Here is a 21,298-nt window from a genome sequence, read left to right as displayed (position 1 = left end):
TGAACTTTTTTCCATCCCTTCCAGGAAGGTACTTACTAGAAGTGACAAAAATAAATCTGAAACTGTGGAGACAACAGATGGTTGTAAAAACAGAGGAAAATGTAATAGGAGGAAAGGATAGGTCCAGAAGAGGGTATTATGGCTTAGTGTGATCCATCTTAGCACATCTTACGAAGTATAAATAGAGGAGTTCAAATACCATTTTAATAAGCAGTGTTTAAGTGAGCTATAAGAGAATAATGATTATTTTTAAACAAATACGTTTGGTAGTGAAAACAACAATAAAAATAATTACTTCCCTAATATGCATAGCAAATTTTTTTGTTATTTGCAAGGAAGAAACTGAGCAAATTTGTTTATTTTTTATTAGATATTCATAGTTTGCTGTTTTCATTAGAATTGTGGCCTTACACACGTAGCATGTGACCCATGTTTCCTGTCCTCCTCTACAAAAACCACCAAACAGTTCTTGGAGCAATGAGTGTGGGCTTTTCAATAAAACAAGGTTTATTTATAGGTAACATTAGATACAACGAAACTGACACTTCTAGTTATTAAGTAAATATAATTTAGAAATGAGTGAATTTTAGTGACTAATCAAGAACTGATGTACAAGTTTCATATAATGCTATATTTGCTGTTTTTCTAGTGGCCAAATGTAAATCTAAGGAACTATAAAGATGAACAGTTGCACAGGTATGTAAAAATTACATAGACTTCCTTTGAAGAAAGAAATTTGGAAAAGCTGGTTTTAATATTGCAATAAACTATTCCCTGGATATGTCACACTTCTAAAACTTAATCTATAGATAAGCAGCAAAAATGAAAATTTAGATAATAAGCTTGCAATATTTGCTTTAAATTAACAGGTCTTTAAGATTTAGTGCTTACTTTCCTATGCACAGATACTTCATGTATGTATTTCTTTAACGAGAATCATGTCGGCTTTGCAAACACCCTGTTTCATTTTAAACCATAAAGTATTATCTCTTTGGTATTTCATACATTAGTGTTTGATGTCAGCACTCGAGAAATTTTGACAGAATAGGTCTGCAGTTGTACAGTTATATAGTTACAGCTTTCATTAGAAACCAAGAGGAAGTTTTATCTAGCTGCTATTAATACCAAGGGAAGCATGTGTGATTCGGGAAAGAAAAAAGTAGTACAAGTTCCTTTCATGTCTATTGGCATTAAGACATTTTTATTACTTTTTGTGCATGTGTGGTAGTAGTGTTACTAATTCCTTCTTGGATGCCACTTTTTAGCATACATTTTAGAAACTGATTTAACTAAATTATTTTGAAGAGTAATTCTGTATTTGTAGGCATGGAAAGCTACTTCTACATGAATTGGAAGAGAAACCTAAAGCTAAAACATATGCTCAAGGGCTCACGCTGCTCCGTTTTAGATTTTGACTAAGAAGTAATGAGGTTACTTTTATATAGTGTTCCCAGCAGAACTGGTAGTGCCATTGTAATCGTAGTCATAATTTAATTTTGCATTTGTATTTTCTTGGGGCTTTTGGAGTTGTTGTTTTTTTGTGGTTTTTGTTTTTTTCACTTTCCTAAATATAATTGCCAGTCTCTACTTTGTAAAGCATTATTTTCCAAATCCAGTGGTTTATAACATCACTTCTCTAAAGCAGTGTCTGCAGTCCTGGCTGTGACACCCACACTCACTCCTCTACCTGCCTACCTCAGACACTGTTCCTGTTCTTTGGTTTTGTGCTGCACTCAGGCATTGTTCAATGTCTAAATAATTTAATTAAAAACAAATTGATGAAATCTAGGACTAAGTTAGTGTAAAGTTTCTGCAGTTCATCAATCCTTGGGTTAGATGCTTTAATGGTTTTAAAATGCTGCTGTTCTTGTTTAATTTTAACTAATTAAGCACTGAATCTCTCTAGTTTCACTGCTGATCCTAAACAAAATTCAGCCACTTTGTTTTTGAAGTGTAAAGTACATTTATTTTTCCTTTCATAAGTTTTATTTTTTTACTGTTAGTGTTCTTGTGATGATCTTATGACTGTTAAAGTGAACCTGGATTTTTTTTTTCTAGATTGCTTAATTTCATAGAGATACAGTTACTGCAATGTGTGTGTACACATTTACACTTAAATATACACATGCATATAAATGTGTGTGTTCATATCTATAATGTATTTATTGCTAATAATCCACAATAAAATACATTTCACTTGACAAAATTTACAGAAACCCTCAGATTTTGTTTATATGTATATATACATATATATGTATATATATACATACATATATCCTGTGTTTGGAGTTGAGAATAGTGGCTTTTAAATTAAAGGTGCGGTGCTTTAATTGAGTTTTCTTAATGCTTGATATATCTACATTTTGTTATTTTAAAGCACAAACGTATGTTTATTTTTTATGAAGAATTGACAAGGAGAAGCTCTTTGCCAAAGAGGGACTCCTGCAATGCAGAACTCAAGCTATATTGCTCACCATGATTTCAAAAAGTCTGAGTGAGAGTCTGCATTTGCAATCACTCTGTTATGCTTCAGAAATGCTTAACTGAGGTGAATGAAGATAGTGTTGCTGAATAAGTATGGCCTTTTCTGGCAGAACATGAAAATGTGTTTTTCACAGTAGTGTTAAAACATTACTGTTGAAGAATACACATGCCACAGATTCTTTTTTTTAGTCTGTGTGAGTTTAGATAGGTTAGTCTTTGAAACTCAACGCAGGATAAATTGCAGCAGAATAAATTATGAGCATGAAATGAGAAGAAAGCTATGGCTTCAAAGAGCATAGAGGTTTTTAGTTTCTTTGCTTATTTTAAGTCATGGCATAGAAAACCTTATGTAACAAACAGTACAGCTGCGTGTCTGAAATAGCATCTGCATAGGCTCATTACTGCTACCTACTACTCTTTTAATAACTTTTGAAAATGTATTGGCAACGAGCTAATTTAGTAATAACATATCTTTTCTACCAGCGTCTTTTTGTATTGTGAGACTGTCTTTGTCATACTGAAAAAGAGCAAATTCTCTTTTCCTTTCCATAGGTTTGTAAGGAGATTGCTCTATTTTTACAAGCCTAGCAGTAAACTGTATGCCAACCTGGATCTGGACTATGACAAGGCTAAGCAGCTCACTGTGGTGGGTTGTCAGTTTACTGAATTTCTTCTTGAATCAGAAGAGGTAAGAAATTCTGGAGGTAGAATGAGTAGTGCTGCTGTACGCCACTTAAAGGAAAAAAACCTTAATTTTAGTAAAGATTTCTGTAGACTTTGAGTTTTAGATCTAAAATGATCAATGTAATTAAGAAATATAACTTAAAAACTTGAATTGTCCAGATGAGACTTTGAGAAAGATGGCTGTGTTTAAGCATTTTTTTAAATACGTTATTAAATGGAACTTAGGGTTTGGATTTTTTTTTTTATTTTTGCTGTGTATATGCTTCCTTTCTCTACCTCCTTGTTTCTTGTGTGTTAAAGACTTTTATGCCTCAGGTCAGAGGAAAATATCGTTGAACAGTCGTTTTCCTGGAAAGAATAGAATTGGTCCGAAGATGTCTCCGAGCTAAACTCCTTTTTGTCTGTCTCAAACTGTTTTCTTTTATCTGAATCGTGTTTGCCTTCTATTTGCCCACATTTCTATTTTGTATCTGTATTGTGCTTGTACGTTTTAAGAAATTAAAAATTACCCAGTTCTGTTACTAAGAAATTCTGTTATTCTTTGTTTTGCTAGGATGGACAAGGTTACCTGGAGGAATTGGTTAAAGATATTGTAAATTGGCTCAACTCTTCATCAGGATTGAAACCCGAGCGTAGTCTTCAAAATAATGGGTTACTAAATACCCTTAGCCAGCACTACTTTCTGTTTTTTGGTACTCTCTCTTGTCACCCTCATGGAGTGAAAATGCTTGAAAAATGTAATGTGTTTCAGTGGTGAGTGTTTTTATTCTGTTTGAATTGTGATTATCAGTATAATACTGAAAATTGTGAACCTGTATGTGAGGACCACTGTCTGTAAAGCTGAAAACTTTAAAGTGCTTTCAGTTTACTTACAAGTAAAGATCCCCAGTTGTGGGAAGTTTTGGTGTTTGTTTTTTTTGACAAACAGACTTTTAGTCTGTCATTACTGAACACACATGGGTGATTGTGTCACAAAATAGCTTAGTTTTACAATGAGGAATTGTTCACGGAGCTTCATGAACATTAATTTTTGTACTCATAATCACTAATTAAAGTATGCTGACAAAATAATTACTGAGCAGTTACTTAAAAATGTTGGTTTGGGGTTTTCCAGCTGCAGTTTAGTACATTGTTTGATCCCCATTTGAGTCTAGCAGCCATGAAAGTTTAAAGTTATGCCATTTGAGATGAGAACTTGCTTTGAATTCTGTGTTTATAGAAATGAAAGTCTAATTCAAAGTACTTTAAGTTTACATTATTGATTGAATAACTAAATGGGTTTGGGTGGATTCAAATACTATTTTTTTTTGTTTTCTTCCTTCTCCTCCCCTCCAGTCTTCTTAATCTTTGTTCTTTGAAGAACCAGGATCACTTGTTAAAACTGACTGTTTCTAGTTTGGATTACAGCAGAGATGGATTAGCAAGAGTCATTCTTTCTAAAATCCTGACAGCAGCTACTGATGTAAGTTTGACTCAACTTACGTTTCATCACTGTTTGCCACTAGACATTTATTTTGTTAGTCAAGATGTATGACTGTCTGCATATACAACAGCTTAAAGGTTTTTGATTTTGTATTCAGAGAAGTGAAACCCCTGCTCATGTAGCTCTTGGATTTGCTGTGAACTTCACACCATATGTAGTATTTGTCCTCAAGAAATTAGGCCGTTCAAGTAGAGGTTTCTCTTGTGTATGAAGGGCCTCTACAATGCATAAACCAAGTGTAACATTGTCTAGGTCAGTAAATCAATCATGAAGACATTGTTTTCACAAACAGAAATGTGTGTTTCTAGCAGTGATTAAACAGGTTAACCTTCCAGTGGTACATACTGTTCTGAAGATAAAAGTTTCTGGGATGGAACTAAGTAGAAGTTACAGCTCCTGGAATGAAAGGGTGGTTCAGAAATAGGCACTGGGATTTGTACTTATGCGTCAAAGACGGTGAGTGGAAATAAAACACGGTCTTACATGGACTTGGGAAAAGAAGCTCTTGAACTCTTAAGAGTCATGAATTGTGTGTCGCAAGCATTGTTGTCAGGGAAATTACAATTAAGTTGAACTTTAACTAGGAAAGAACTTCCATAACTTCAGGGAGAGCTATTCCTCTGTTGCCTGGACAAGGCAAATTACGTTCCAGAGTGCATAGAAGAGGGAATACAGTAGATATTAGCTTTGGATATTTCATTGCATTTTTGGAAGAGGAGAAGGAAAGAAAGAAAGGGAGGATATTTCTCTGAAACCATCAAATACATGGTTCTTATGGGCATCTATTATATGCCAGACCTTGACATATGTCAATATAGAATTCTTTTTTTGGGGTCTGAAAGTAATGAATATAATTGAGATTGAAGGAATGACATGGAAAGAAGAAGGTGAAGCTCCCTACTGGATAACTTTTAAAGTAATCTTTCAGTGAACTGATGGCTTTGTTATCCTCTCTCCAAAGTTGTTTTATGCCTAGTCTGAGCAAGAAAGCAGAAATTAACATTGGGAGGACATATGTTTGTGTCTTTATTGGACTTGAGAGCAATTTACTGTGGAACTTCATTTACCTGTTTCTATTGAGATTTCATGTGAATGGACACTGCCTTCTGCCCCCTCCACAATCTCCTAACTATTTTTACTTCACGAAAAGAAACCATATGTGGGAGAAAAGCACTCCAGCATTTCATTTTTCCCCAAATGCAGCTAGTTAACAATTAGAAAACTAAGTCTAGGCATGCAGTCACAATCTCCTTAATGAAGTATATAGTCATACTAATAATCTGGGGCATTTGATTATGAATTAGTCCTTGTGATTTAGGTTTTGGGGAGAATTTCTTCATTCTGTTATCTAAGATATGAAGACTTAAATTCTATTTTGAAAGAGATTTCCAAATGTTTTCAAACATCCAGTACTTACCAGAGGCTTTATGTAGGTAGGGAAGGAGTGATCTTCTTCCAAATATTCTATAAAGACCTACTTTTTTACTTTTTTTTTTTTTTTCAATCTTAGTGGAGGGAGGAACAACATGGAATGTATTCAACTCTGATACAGGTATCACTAGCTGTAAGCAGACTGGCTTGACGTGGGGTGCAGATACTGTTTGAAAATACAGTCCCAAGCATCTACAGACCCAGAAATCAGTTGAGAGCTGCTGCTGCTCTTAGTGATGATAGCTAAAAATACAACTTCCACCCATTTGTAGTTCAGCTTAATGAACAATAGGTAGTAAACATGTTATGTACTCTGGATGTGAATAGAATAAACATTGTTCTCCAGCACCTTAGAAATGAAGAAACCTTGTAGAGCTCCCAAGTTTCATTCTGGTCTGTTTGGGAAAGTGAAAAGGACTAGAAATTATCTCATTGCTGGTGTTATCTTGAGTATTTTGTGCCAGAACTTGACAGATGTCAGAACAGAATTCTTTGGGGAAAGCCAAGAGACATTCCACAGACTCAGAAATGTAAGAACACAAATTTTGGAGGTCAAACCTAAATAGTTAGTTTTGAAATTGGAGGTCATTCTTGCCAGATACACTCATACCTTTTCACGTCTGTGATGCTTTAAGGTCTTAGCCTATGTTAGTAGCATATGGCTTCTGAGTTCTAATGCTTTCCACTTCCCAGACTCACATGGATGCATGAATCTAGCAACCTTGTCTAGGGAAATAACTAGGGAAACAACAGAGATTTAAGTAGCTGTCTGGTTTTGGCAGTGTCCTGAAAAGTAAGAGTAGAAATTATTAGGATATATCTTCTCAACTGCCAAGCACTGACTTACTCAAAAAAAAAGTGTAACCTTTCTTGTATGTTCACAGTATTGGTCAGTAGTTTTCAATGTCAGAGTTAGGTTGTGCATTCAAGTATAGCAGGTCTCTAGCCATAGTGATCTCCAGGCAAGTTCGTAGGTGAGTTGTGTTGTGACTTAAATTCTACTATTTAGAGCTCACCATTGCATTGGATGAGATGGTGCCCTGATTTTTATACGCTACAATGCCATGAGAATCCCTTCAATATATCATTTATCTTTTTAAGAAAAGAATTTATTACAACATTTAAGAAATGGAAAAAAGTTAAATCTTGTTTGTTCATCACAAATGTAAATGAGTATTTTACTATCAGGATACTAAAAAGGAAAACTTACTGTTTGAACCTGTTAAATACAGCCTTAGTTACTTTGTCAAATATACTGAACCCTGAGGAATGGATAAAACTACTTCAGGATATTTTATTTCCTGAATTAATTTACCTGCTTGGGAATATTGGAATTTCTTTTTTTATATTTGTTCTAAAAGAGGAAAATCACAAATAGAATGGACTGTCTCAGCCAGCAGAAATGGGCCTACATTTGCAGCAACCACAGATGTTTTCATACTTGGATAAAATTTATTCACTTCCATAAGAAATTATTTTCCTGTTTTAACATGTGCCCAACGGCAATGTTCTTTTGGTGGAAACTGAACTGACACGATTCTGAAGAGAAAATTTCACTGAGTACTACTTGACAAAAAGGGAAAATGTTGACCAGTCGAAGAACCCATTGGCAATGCTTGGTGTACACAATATTGCCAGTATCATCTCTAGGACAAAATCCTTGTCTTCAGTGTTTGTGTTTATGCCCCTAATAGAAGATCAAAGTGTAATAAAGCTAATCCAAAGAATAAAACCTTTTTATTGTTCTTGTATTAGCTGTATCCTTAGTGGTATAAGTGGTATTCTTTTAACAACTGCAGTTGACGAAACTACAAACCTCTTCCAGAAATTAAAATGCTCATGTGAGGTGGAAATAGTTGTCAGTTCCAAGAGAATAAGGTGCCTGAAAGAATGTGGAAATACTGAACTGCAAGGTATTTGCATGGACAGTTCCACTGACTGAGAAGTAATTTGGAATTGCATCTGTTTAGATCCTAGGGGAAGGTATCTGCTATTGTCAGGGTTTTGCAGTGTGGAATTCTGAAACAGCATCATAGTCAACAGCAAAATAAAATTTACTACTTCGTATTTAACAAGCATGATAGGAAAAATTGAAACTTGGCATTGTTTATACCACTCAGTGCTCTGTCCCATAAGGAGAATATATTTTTAAATAATACCAGAATTGACATTCTTTCATCTTGGACAAGTGAATCCTAAGATTAAAAATGAACATGCATTTCAGTTCAAATTATCTGTTTAGCATATAGTTCATGCATGAGGATTTGTTTCCTCAGATATCCTCTACAATGGTTTTCCTATCAGTTCTCATCAAAAGTAAAAACATTCCAAGATTTTGCCTCATCTGGAGGAGTAGTGCTGGGCTTTCTCTCTCTGATCTGGGAAATGTAAACAGGTGATGTTACTGCACAAATGTTGTGGTCCTGCCTGAATACTTCAGAACAGTTGGAAATGCACACAGTGGTTTTGCAGCCCCAGGTCTGATGTTTGAATGTCTATTGAGTTATTCCTTGTAAAGACCCTTTTCCATACCTTCAATTTCTTAAAACCCTGTTCTGCTGTTCTTTACACCTTTATTATTTGTTTTCTTTGTGATCATGGTAGGAAAAGCAGAACTATACATGGTGTCCAAGATGTCAGCATTGAGTGGATTTACCTAGTGACAATGCTGATGTGTTTTGTTCTGTTTACTTTCAGTGGCTTTAGTTGCCATTGAACTTCTATCTTACACTTTCACAGAACTAGCTAATATTAGCCCCGAGATCTCTTCTGTAGGTGGAAAGAGCTGGCTTAGAGCCTGTTATGTGTGTAAAGCTGGGATTATTTTTTCACCTTAGCTCGTTGTTTCAAATGTATCTGCAGTGAGATTTATTTACCATTTTATCGTCCTATCAGTCATGAGATTCTTCTTCTCCAAACAGAAAATAAAAATTGTTCTAATTCTGTACCATCTGGATGGATTAATTCATGTTCAGGAAGAATTTCAGGAAGAGAACTTTATTATCTTTTGCTCTCTGTATCACACTCGGTGTAGTTAAAGCAGTAACAATGATACTTTATAGACAGATATTAACACTAGACGTGCATGACACTGAATGCTTGTTTCATATTACTGTTTTATTCTGTGGGTTTAGCATCTAGATCAAGTGATCATTTAGGCATAATAGCTCTTGTCCTTATCTTTAATAAATACGCTGCTATCACCTACTCAGATACAAGACATACCACAGATAAGATGCAAGCCATTTCTAAATGGTGGCACAGCCTAGGTCAGGGTTGCGAATCACTGCTCCAGAGTCTGTATGTCATTCCTGCCTCTTCTCCCAAAAGTAAGCCTCTGTATATTAAATAATTAGAAATGTACACATATTTGAAGTTGAAATAATGAGACAAGGTTTTTCAAATGAACTGTACGTGTTCACATTTCCTACTCTCATTTTCTTTCAAGTCCTGCTTGCCAAGTATTTCTGGAGGGAAAGAAAACAATCCAGAATATACTATTAACCTAGGTAGTGCTGATCAACCTGGACCACTGCATCTGTTTCTTGCAGTACAGATATTTACATGCATCCTGACATAGATCTTTTATACTTTAACATGTAGAAAAATTACTTGGTTACAGTAATTTTAGGCTAGTATCATAGCCTTAAAGCTGTAGGGACTGAAGACGTAAAGAAAGATCAGACCTGACTTTGTCTTTTCCAGCTCTGCTTGTCTAAGTATAGATAACACATTTTCTTAGTAAACATACATTGTCAGGGTTATTCTCTGCTTAACTCCAGAGCACCACAAATTATTGTACATTAAGCCTGTTTGCTTTTATTATGTGTGTTTTTTCTGATAGAAGATGGTGTTAATCAGTTTGTGCTGTTCCCTGAACAGCAGTACAGCAATTGACAAGGTACTTACTTTGTTCGGCTGTCACTTGGAGAAATTCATAGTAGTAAACGAAGTGTTGGGAACCTGTCTTACTACAGAAATATTTTTCTATTTTGAAGGTTTTCTGAGAAGGTTTGAAGATCAGATACTTTTGGGAAATAATTTTAAAGTTATTAAAATAAATTCTCTAGAGGTTCTAATATTTGCTTGATAAAGTTTGTTGGAAAATGTATAAATGAAGGTATATGCAATTCAACTGGCCATTTACAAAGTATTTTTCTTGTTAGTCCTTATAACTTTGTGTTGTGCTATCACAGTGAATGACTAATTGGTAAGGGCTTTCTAAGCAGACTTGCAGTGACCAGATTACTTGTGATCTCAGATTCAGATTTCTCATTTGACAAGAGAGAAATAGGTCTCTAATAATCAATTTTAATATATAATGTGTGCCTCACAGATACTTGCTATAAAATATGGTAATTCAAATGTATTTTTTAAAGTGATAAATCATAACTACTTTAGCTACTTTTCTTCCATTCAAAAAAGCATTTTCCTTACTTTTGCAGAGCTGCAGGTTGTATGCAACAAAACACTTAAGAGTATTGCTGAGAGCAAATGTGGAGTTCTTCAGCAACTGGGGGATTGAGTTACTGGTGACCCAGTTACATGATAAAAATAAAACTATTTCTTCTGAGGCACTTGATATTCTAGATGAGGCATGTGAAGACAAGGTGAGCATCCTTTCCCTTTTCAGCCTCTTTCTGGTATGCTGCTCTGTAAGCTGTTCCCCATCCCCTCCCTCAGTAGTACAGTAGAAGCACACAAGTAGCTAGTGATAGTTTCTTTTCTTGATGGTCACAGTTGGACTTCATAATTGTTCATAGGCCCCCTTGTTGAAAATATGCAGTATTAATGACAACAAAAATGTAGACTTCTGGATTACTCCTACTTTTAAACATTAATTCAGACTAATTCAGCTATTCTGATCATTATACTTTTTGTGAAGAAATATAAATTTAATGACAGAAGGTATCTAACATGAATAATACCAAGATGAGGTTAGTGCTGTTTGCTTCCTTTTGTGAAAATCTTGCTGCTTCATTCCTGGCACATTATTGTAATTGTTGTAGTTTTCAGATTTATACATTGCTTAGATACTCCTTATTTTTAATTATTTTAGGCCAATCTCCATGCCCTTATCCAAATGAAACCAGCTCTTTCTCATCTTGGAGACAAGGGTTTGCTTCTGCTCCTAAGGTAAATGTTGAATATGCTGTTTGACGTTACACCATGGAAACAAATGTTTAGTTTTCTTCAAATTATGTGATTTGTTTTAAGTGGAGTACTAACTGACTGTTGTTACTTTACAGATTTCTGTCCATTCCAAAGGGGTTTTCGTATCTTAATGAAAGAGGTTATGTAACAAAACAAATGGAAAAGTGGCAAAAGGTAATAGCAAAAACTAAGTGTGCTTGATATTAGGAGGAGGAAGGGTGTTGAATATGCAGGTTTAGGAGGTCAAAGATTCTTAAAAATACTGCATATGAACACAAGGCAAATGCATCATGGTCATCACTAAAACTATACATTATTTTGTTTTCATAATTGGTTATAAGTGCTTGGTCTCATTCCTACTGGCAGGTTTTTTTACTGACTTACAGGCTGTGACTTCTCTGGGAATACTGGAATGCATGGTGGTCTGTTGAGATTAATCAAGTTAAAGTCAGATGTGAAGTGTTCCCTTCTTTCCTTCTTATTTAACAAGTTCACTGAGATAATTATGGAATCAATCATCAACTCTGAAAACTCATTGTATGCATGCAGTGCAGTAATTTTGGTGAGCTCCACCTTCAGATCATAACAAAATTCAGTTTTTCTGAAGGAGTACTTCAATTATTCCTTCCTTATAAAGTACCATACTATAAAAACATAAACCACTAAATGTATTGTGTCAACCTTTGTCTGTCTTGTTTTAGGAATATAACTTAAAGTATGTTGAGTTGATTGAAGAGCAACTTAATGAAGCACTTACAACATACCGCAAACCTGTTGATGGGGATAACTATGTTCGTCGAAGCAACCAAAGGTATTATTGTCTTAAATCAAGTAAGCAGGGTAGAAGGCTGCCTTGGCTGAACAGGGAACTCTTCATGGAGCTCAAGAGGAAAACAGAATTGTGTGATCTCTGGATGCAAGGCCAGGCTTCAGAGGAAGATTATAAAGCTGTGGTTCATGTATGCAGGGAGAAGAGATGAAAAGCCAGAGCTCAATTAGAGTTGAATCTGGTGTCACATAACAAGAAGGGCTTTTGTAATTATGTTAATAGCAAGAAGAGGTCTAAATAAAACATTAGACTAATAGCAATGAAAGAAAAAGTGGAAGCATTCAGTATTGGGTTTTTTTTTCCTCAGTCTTTAATGACACTAATAGACCTTAGGCTGCCTGATCCCCTTAGTTGGTGGACCACAAGTGTGGAAATAGTGATTTTTTTCCATTTGTGGGCACTAAAATTGTCAGGGACCAGCTGTATCAGCTGGATGTTCACAAATGCATGGGTCCTTATGGTACTCACCCAACAGTATTGAAGGAACTAGCAAATGTTATGGCAAGACCCCTCTCAATCATCCACCAAAGGTCTTGGGAGTCTGGCGAGGTCCCTGCTGACTGGAAGCTAGACAATGCTATTCCAATTTACTAGAAAGGCATAATGGAAGACCCAGGAAACTGCAGACCTGTTAGTGTAATCTCAGTTCCCAGAAGAATTGTGGAAAAGATCATACTGGGTACTACTGAAAGGCATTTAAAGAATAATGCAGTTACCAGGCACAGTCAACATGGGTTCATAAAGGGAAAGTCCTTTTCAACTAATTCAGTATCCTTTTATGATAAGGTTTCCTGTCTAGTCAGTGAAGGGAAGGCAGTGGTTGTAGTTTTCCTAGACTTTAGGAAGTCTTTTGATATTGTCCCTCACAGCATCCTTCTGGACAAATAGCCGAACCATGGGATAAGTGAATTTGCGGAGCACTGGGTGAAGAACTGGCTGAAGAGCAGAGCTCAGAGGGTTGTAGTGAATGGGGCTATGTTTGGCTGATGACCAATCACCAGTGGTGGTCCTCAGGGCTCAATTTTAGGGCCAGTTCTTTTCAGTAGATTTACAATCTACTGAATTAGATTGTAATTAGATTGTAATTCAATAGATTATTGAATACAATCTTCTACACAATTTAAGAAGGATGTGAAGGTCCTTGAATACATCCCTAGGAGGGCACCAAAGCTGGTGGAAGGGCTGGAAGGCATGAACTGTGAGGAGTGGCTGAGGACTCTGGGTTAGTCTGGTTTGGAGAAAAGGAGACTGAGGGGCGACCTCATTGCTCTCTGCAGCTTTCTGAGGAGGGGATGTGAACAGAGAGATGCTGATCTTTTCTCCCTGGTATCAGTGTCAGGATGCATGGGAATGGTTCGAAGCTGTGCCAGGGAGGTTCAGACTGGACATTAAGAAGCATTTCTTTACTGAGAGAGTGGTCAAACACTGGAACAGTTTTCCTGGAGAGGTGTGGTCGATGCCCCAGGCCTGTCAGTGTTGAACAATGCTCTTAGCAACTATTTGTCATCCCTGCAGTAGTCAGGCAGTTGAGTTAGGCGATCATTGTAACTCCCAACTGAAATATTTTGGTCTATTCCTAGTCTTGTTTTCTCCAAAAGAATCCCCTTTGTCTGAAAAAACTTAAGAGTAACTCATTGTGTTACACTGCAGTGTAATTTATTTTAAAAGAAAATGTCAAAATTGCTGGGAAAACATATGATTTCTCTTTCCACCAGATTACAGCGACCACATGTCTACCTGCCAGTTCACCTTTATGGCTAACTGGTGCACCATAAAACAGGCTGCCATTTATTGGAGTCTCAGGTGAGGATAATAACTATTTATAACTTGAAAGATTTTAAGGAGTACTGCAACCCTTTAAAAATGTATTTAAAGGAGATGGCATTTAAACAGTCATGCAAAATAAGTAGATTATGAAAGTCTTAAGTTATATGGGGCAAAAAAGTTTTGAAGACAGTCTTTGCCATCTGGTCTTGTGTAAAATTCCTTCTTGACATTAAAAAAAATCAGAGAAATACCTCACAACATTTTTCTTAAAATGGCTAGCAAAATCTTAGAATTAAAATCAACTCATCAATGAAAACAATTGTGTGTGTGTGTGTGAGTGAATTACATATTGACGAGTAAAACTGTGCCTATCCTTTTATGCATACAAAAACGTGGAGATGTGGAAATAAAATCTTGTAATATCCTGAAAACCTAAGAAAACAAACCCTAAGCCAGTTCATAGTTGCTTAAATGAATTCACTTTTAATGTGGGTTTGCAAGATGATGTAATGAATTGACTATGATAGTTGGAACGTTCAAGAGAAAGCTTCTATATTGCAGTGTGTCAGTCTGATTAATCTGTTGTCTTTATAAAATCTGAATTAACTTGATGCAATCAGTAGTTACATTGAAATTTTTTACTTGCATTACCTTTGCGGTTAACTTATGCTTGTTATTCTGGAACTACCATTGTTCATTTTAGGGTGCATATTTTGAATAAGTGCTTTACCTTTTATTAAAAATGCAAGAGAACCTGTTTGACTGAGGTCTCCTTTTCATTTGCAACTAAGATTTTTTTTTTCTTCTCTTTTTCTCTTTCAGAGTATTGTTACAGATCTAAGTTACACTGTTCGTTCCCCAATGCTGGATAAGTGGGAAGGAATTAAGCAGCTGAAAGCAGCCCTTTGGGCATTGGTTAGTAATAGATACACAAACTTTCTGCAGCTGTTTTCTGTTATAACTCCTGATACTGAAATAACTAAGTAAAATCCCATAAAATTGTTAATTGGGATTTTTGTCATAAAGTGTGTGTAATTTTTCCAAGTTGGCATTCTGTACCCTAACTGGACTTTCAGATGAAAACAGCTCACTGCACCCTTCTGGTTCTGAATTTTTTAATAGTCACTGTCTTCTTTATCATCTTTTCTTTTTTTTTCTCTTAAAAATTAAGAGAACAGACTGCCACATGTAGCAACAAAATTAGTATATGGAACCAGCAGTTACGAGTTGCTGTGGTCTGATTTTCATGTAATTATTGCACTGGTCCAAAATTCACTTTTTCTGGAAGAAAGTTGTCTGCCATTGTTGATGCGTGTGAATATATACAGTCATGACACCCCTGGTACTTGTGATAGGTGAAAACCTAGAGTCTGTGCCTATCAGAGCTACACTTCTAAATTTGCTTTGCCCCCTCAACTGTTTGTCTGCTTCTTTCTTGTATTTCCTAAAGTTTATTTTGGAACATTTGTCCAAGGTGACTATTACTGGAAGGTATTATAAGTACATAATGAAATGCCTGTGGAAGAGGAATGTAAAATGAGTAAATCAAGATCATCCTGCTGGCTGTAGTAGAATTGGGAAAATGAGGAATACATATTAGTTACCTGTAAGCAGTTTTAGGTATCATACATAGCACGCCAAATCCTTTTTCGGATTTGCACAGCTAGGAAATGACAGGAAGGGTGCTCGGATCTCTGTTTGCTTTAAGAAGATGTGGCTTTAAACTGTACTATCAACAAACAAAACTGTTGAGAACTTTACACTGATAGTGCTGCAGATCACATAAAAATCAACTTACTTGACAAACTTTTGTTCTAGGGCAATATTGGATCGTCAAATTGGGGTCTTAACTTGCTTCAAGAGGAGAATGTAATTCCTGATATAATGGCACTTGCCCAACATTGTGAGGTTCTCTCTGTTAGAGGGTATGTGTATCTGATTTATGCATAACATTTATAATTGGTAGTTGCCATAGGTTTTAAAATAGCCGTACCTTATATATATGAATATAGCTTTGCGCTTACTTGTGAATCAGTTATTAAAGACTGTTGATGACTGAGAATCAATCTCGGTCCTATACAATTGCAGAATTGTATAGGAAATCTGAAAGAACATGCAGTAAGCAAATGAAACCCAGGAAAAAATATGCATACTACTTTTCTCCTTTTTCAAAAACAGTGAAAGTACTTGGTACTTATATCTCTGTTGGAATAAATTTATTATTCCATCACTTTTATTCATTATCTTTTTTGAATCTTTGAAAGCATAGATAGATGGTGTTTTGCCTAATATTGTTACTGCTTTAACATATGTCCTGTAATTTTTTTTAAAGGCGCTTTTCTACTTTACATAATCAGACTCTTGTAATACTTTAGTTTTTATTTGTGAATATATTTCTGTATTGTTCTCAGATATTTTAGTGCATTTCTTAAGCTTCCACTGATGTACAAATAAAAATGGAACAAAAAGCTACTTGGCAGTTTTGTGAAGTTTCTGCTGAATTGTTTTGAAACTTTCAAAAGAGAAGTAAGTTTAGTTAAATTAGGTTTGTTGCTCTCTTTTTCTGTATATACATTAAATGCAGAACCTGTGTCTACGTGCTTGGTCTGATAGCCAAAACTAAGCAAGGGTGTGACATTTTGAAGCATCACAACTGGGATGCAGTGAGGCACAGTCGTAGACAGCCTTGGCCAGTGGTCCCTGATGACATGGAGCAGCTCTGCAATGAACTTTCTTCTATACCCAGCACTCTTAGCTTGAACTCTGAATCCACCAGTTCTAGACATAACAGTGAAAGTGAATCTGCTCCTTCAAGTAAGTAACAACAACAAAACAAACAGGATGAGGTTCAGGCAAATGTTGTGAAGATATTATTGCAAAAAAAGAAGAATGCAAGCAGTAGGACAGAGTCATTTGCATTCAGAGAGATGTAGACACATGAGAGGGAAGAGAACACTATTTTAGGTTTATATTTGGTGTATAAGTAAAATTTTAGCATTAGGGTAAGTTACTAGTTTTTGTGTCAAGTCATGGCAGCTTGCTGTAATACCCTTTGGAAATCTCTGTTCTTAGATATAAAGATACATATACTTGGCTGTCCTTAAAGGAATATTCTAGAATATAAATCTATATATTTCTGTGTGTATTGCTGTATTTATTTATTTTTTATATTTTGAGTAATACATTTTAATTTTGCTATAGGTATTTGGAATTTAAATCCAGAAATGTACCATATTTAGATACCATTAAAGGAGTGCTTTGGTTGTCATTCCAGTAGCTGGATATTTCATTGAAAGAATTGCTTACTTTATTGCGGCACAGTTTATACACTTTGAAGAAATGTCCATTTTCAGTGACAAAGTCCTATATCATTTCAGGTATGTTCATCATGGAGGATGACCGTTTTGGTAGTACTTCAACTAGTACATTCTTCCTAGATATTACTGAAGATGCAGAACAAATATTTTATGACAGACCTGGACCTTCAAAGGACAAAGATCGTAGTCCCTTTCCTTTTTTCTCTTCTAGTAGACTTGTGAAAAATCGCATTCTAAACTCTCTTACTCTGCCTAATAAAAAACACAGAAGTAGCAGTGATCCAAAAGGAGGAAAGGTGACATCATCTGACAGTAAATTAGGCCTGAGGCGAAATCGTACTGTAACAGAACCTTCTAGTAGCATTGACTTTCCTGCTGGGGAAGAATTCAACCCTGTTTTCAGAGTTCCTAAAATCCAGACTTTACGATTAGAAACTTCTTTTGTTGGAAGTAAGCACATGGAAGATACTGATAGTACCCCGAGTATTGGAGAAAATGATCTGAAGCTGCCAAAAGGTCTTGGAAACGAAATTCACCGGGAAAACACAAGCAGAGAAAGGCTAATAGGAGATGGTACTACACAAACACATTTCAAGAGTCGTAGCTTAAGTTTTAATACAGATACCACAACAAGTGGTATAAGCTCGATGAGCTCTAGTCCTTCAAGGGAGACTGTAGGTGTGGACACTACAAATGTAGATACTGACTGTGGAAGTTTGAGTACTGTGGTAAGCACGAAAACAGTTAAGCCAAGTCACTGTTCAACACCACAGTCTAACCACTTGCCTCTCTCAAAATCCAACTCCGTATCCCTGGTACCACCAGGGTCTTCTCATACACTTCCCCGAAGAGCCCAGTCTCTTAAAGCTCCTTCTCTTGCTACAATAAAAAGTCTTGCTGACTATAACTTTAGCTATACAAGTTCTCGAGATGCCTTTGGCTATGCTACACTAAAACGCTTACAACAGCAGAGAATGCATCCTTCCCTGTCTCACTCAGAAGCCCTGGCATCTCCAGCAAAGGATGTGCTGTTTACTGACACTATTACCATGAAGTCTGGTAGCCTGGATTCTCGGCTGACCCCAAGCCGGTAAGAAATCATTGTGTGCTCATTTCGTACTTCAGAGCTGTAAAAACATTTGAATAAGAACAGTATCTTTCTAATATTTCTTTCCAACTTCACCTAAAAGTGATGATTTGTAAGTTCACTGAAGGCAGTATCAATATTAGGGGAATAATATGAGTATTACCAATTTTGTAAGTGCTGTCAGAGAAGCCCAGCTTTCATAGCTGTGCTCAGCCCTGTTCATGCTGCCAGTGACAAAGGAAGAATGTTTTATCATGCTTCCAGTTTAACTTTTTTAATATTTAAATGCAGTTACACTGCTAATGTTACTGAAGTTGCAGTCACACAAAATTGCCCATGCAGTCAGAGCCGTATTTCAGAAGAGAATTTTCTCGATGTCACTTGGTGAGGTTTTAGGACAGGAACTCCTGCCAATATGCTATATTCATGTTCACTGTGGCATTCAGGGCATTGGTACCACTGATATGAATGTGAGTTTGACTTGCTAGCTACAACAGAGCAAAGATGTTACTGCATTTATTTTTAGATGACAGTGTTACCTCTTTATTTTTGAGTACTATTAGATGTTCTGAAGACTAATTGGATAGTTACATAAGGTATCTAGCTCATGACATTGACACTGTTCCCAGCAGGTACAGTCAGTGCTTAACATCTTTCTCTTAAAAGCTTTTCTACTAAGTATTTTCTTTCAAATCCTCTTAATTATTGCATTGGATTTTCACATTACTCTTGAAAGGGAAGAGACTTTCTAGCTCTGTTCTTACATAGACATGCTCTCTTAGATGAGAGAAAGGGGAGAAGCTACCAGCACATTAGTCATCTATTTACTGCACAGAAGAGCAAATGCCCAGTCCCTGAACTGCACTCTGCATACCCAGTTGAGTGCATATAGTGCCTGTTTATTACTATGCTTTTTAAATTCTGTTTAAGGGCAATATTCATTTGTTGGTGTTTTCATGTGATTCTGCAAAGATGCTGTGAATGATAACTGAACAAAGGGAACGAAACTTAAGTTAGAATCAGACTGAGTGTGCCAATTAAATTAAGGAGGATTCAGTAGGTAAGCTGCACTGTTGTGGAAATCAAAAGTGCTCCTTGCTCTGTCACTGGCTTCCTGTGCTAATGCAGGAACAAATTGGTGCTATTCTAGTGGCAGTACACGTTCTGTTGTGGCTGTAGTAACGCTGTACCTTTCCTTGCAGTCATGCCCTTGGTCTGCAATGCAGCCTTGCTGCAGTGGACTTTGATCCCGTATGTGATGCAGTGTAGTATCAAACAGCATTCCTGGTGCTTAGCTGTTCATGATCCCTTATATCAGTGGTTAGGCTCAAGGATTTGAGTTGACCTGTTCAACATTGAACTGAAATGCCTGCAGTGCTCTTATCTCTGAGAAGGTTAAAAAATTGCAGATGTACATGTTACAAGAGATTGTTGGGTTGTGTTGGTTACTTAATACCATTGGTTGGAAAGACTGGTGTAACTAGCATAAGTGTTTTTCTTACTGGTTACAGCTGAGTACCTGCACTGAATAATTGTGGTCCTTTTAATTTCAGAGTATGTTACTACTTCTGGCTAAATATTGTCCTTAACTGCTGTTAAAGTAACAAATTGGAAAGAAATAATCTGTCCTTTTTGTCTGCCAGGGCTATTTTACTGTCAGTCTTCAGAAAAAAAAATATCTAGTTCATGCTTCATTGACAAATTCATGTGTTCATAGAAACAAGCAGCTGTAAGTTGATTTTTGTGATGTTTCTACATGTTCCTTTCATTTAAAAGGTTGAAAAGCTTATTTTTATTGCATCAATTAATTACTGAGGCTGAATTTTCCACCTCTCTTGAAAGACCAACCAGAAATGTTAATGTGCATGTCTCAAATCCTGATCATGGCTCTCACCTGATCACCTGCAGACATGTCCTCATGAAAATGTATTGGTATTTATCACTACTACTAATATATCTGTTAGCATTTCCAGGAAAAGCAGGGACAAATGTTTAGAAATAATATTTATATAGTTTTATGTTGAGAGTAATTGTGTTAGTTATTAAAGCGTTCTACAATTGGTAAGATATGGGTTTTTGAAGTATGGCTTGACTTTTGCAAGTCCACTGCTGCTGTAGTTAGCATTGATCAGAGTTAGTAGCAAGAAAACTACTGATATCCTGTAATTTGAGTTTTTCGCATTCCTATCACATAATGATGTCTTGAACCTTGCACGGTCAAACCTTGAAAGTTTGATTTTTGTCTCAGTATAAATCTGTTAATCTGTTGGGGATAAGCAGACATTTTAATTGCCTATCTAAAATAAAATTATATTAAAAATATTTCTAAGGCAGGAAGTCAAGAAATCAGATGTTTACTGCTTATAAACTATCTACATAGCTTGAGTAGCAGAAAACATTTCTAGATTCTTATCTTCCGAGAGGTAAAATGACAGTTGGCCAAATGAGAGATCTTATAATCAAGACTTTGATCAGTACTGAGGACTTGCTCTCCAGCCTTTGCTCTCCTGTCTCATTTTCCCAGCCTATTTCCCTGTTTCTCTGGCTGCATGTCCAGTCAGCTCTGCTCTCTGCACAGGTTCAAGTTGGTTCTTTGTGCATTCACATTGACCAAATTCTTCCAATGCTTGGGTGACCTAAAGGGTGGCTGGTGACTTTCAAGTACAGGAAAAAAGTCTTGCTTGTGTTGCTGGCACCTTAGCAGGCTCAAGCTTTGCATTTGCAGAGGTGTGTCTGCTTACCTCAAGAGTTTGTGAATATCCAGAGAGAGTATATTCAGTGCATAGGTACATTTCAAAATGAGATAGTTAGCAGTTTAAAAGCCAGAATCTTTACTGTCCACATCTGGCTTGTAAATCTTCAGAGGCTGGTAAGCTGGAGAAAACTTGTGGTTTTGCAGGGTTGGCAGCCCCTCCACCAGAAGTTCCCTCCTGCTGTCTTTCAAGCCCCTGACCCAGGACTTTCAATGAGGAAAAAAAATTATATATACCTCAGGAACTGCCAAACTGTGCAATACAAAGAGACAGAACAAAACATCCATAAATCCATGGGTCCAGATGGGA

The 21,298-nt window shown here is 36.3% G+C and overlaps 1 protein-coding gene across 1 annotated transcript in view; it reads left to right on the top strand.

Annotated features, from left to right (window-relative positions):
• LOC104541139 (rapamycin-insensitive companion of mTOR-like) overlaps positions 1-18,246 on the top strand; it is a 37,046-nt gene extending 18,800 nt beyond the window's left edge. The window contains 13 exon segments of the mRNA XM_010185120.1: positions 650-696; positions 3,037-3,172; positions 3,722-3,921; positions 4,504-4,630; positions 10,528-10,692; positions 11,142-11,218; positions 11,332-11,410; positions 11,938-12,047; positions 13,781-13,868; positions 14,655-14,747; positions 15,651-15,757; positions 16,417-16,646; positions 17,210-18,246. Of these exon segments, the coding sequence (XP_010183422.1) occupies positions 650-696; positions 3,037-3,172; positions 3,722-3,921; positions 4,504-4,630; positions 10,528-10,692; positions 11,142-11,218; positions 11,332-11,410; positions 11,938-12,047; positions 13,781-13,868; positions 14,655-14,747; positions 15,651-15,757; positions 16,417-16,646; positions 17,210-18,243 (2,493 nt within the window). The 3' untranslated portion in view covers positions 18,244-18,246.
• Positions 18,247-21,298: the final 3,052 nt, after the last annotated feature.

The sequence above is a fragment of the Mesitornis unicolor genome, unplaced genomic scaffold, assembly GCF_000695765.1.
Source record: "Mesitornis unicolor isolate BGI_N332 unplaced genomic scaffold, ASM69576v1 scaffold17275, whole genome shotgun sequence".
Lineage (NCBI taxonomy): Eukaryota > Metazoa > Chordata > Aves > Mesitornithiformes > Mesitornithidae > Mesitornis > Mesitornis unicolor.
The sequence above is the reverse complement of the archived record's forward strand: the minus strand, read 5'-3'. Positions and strand labels throughout refer to the sequence as shown.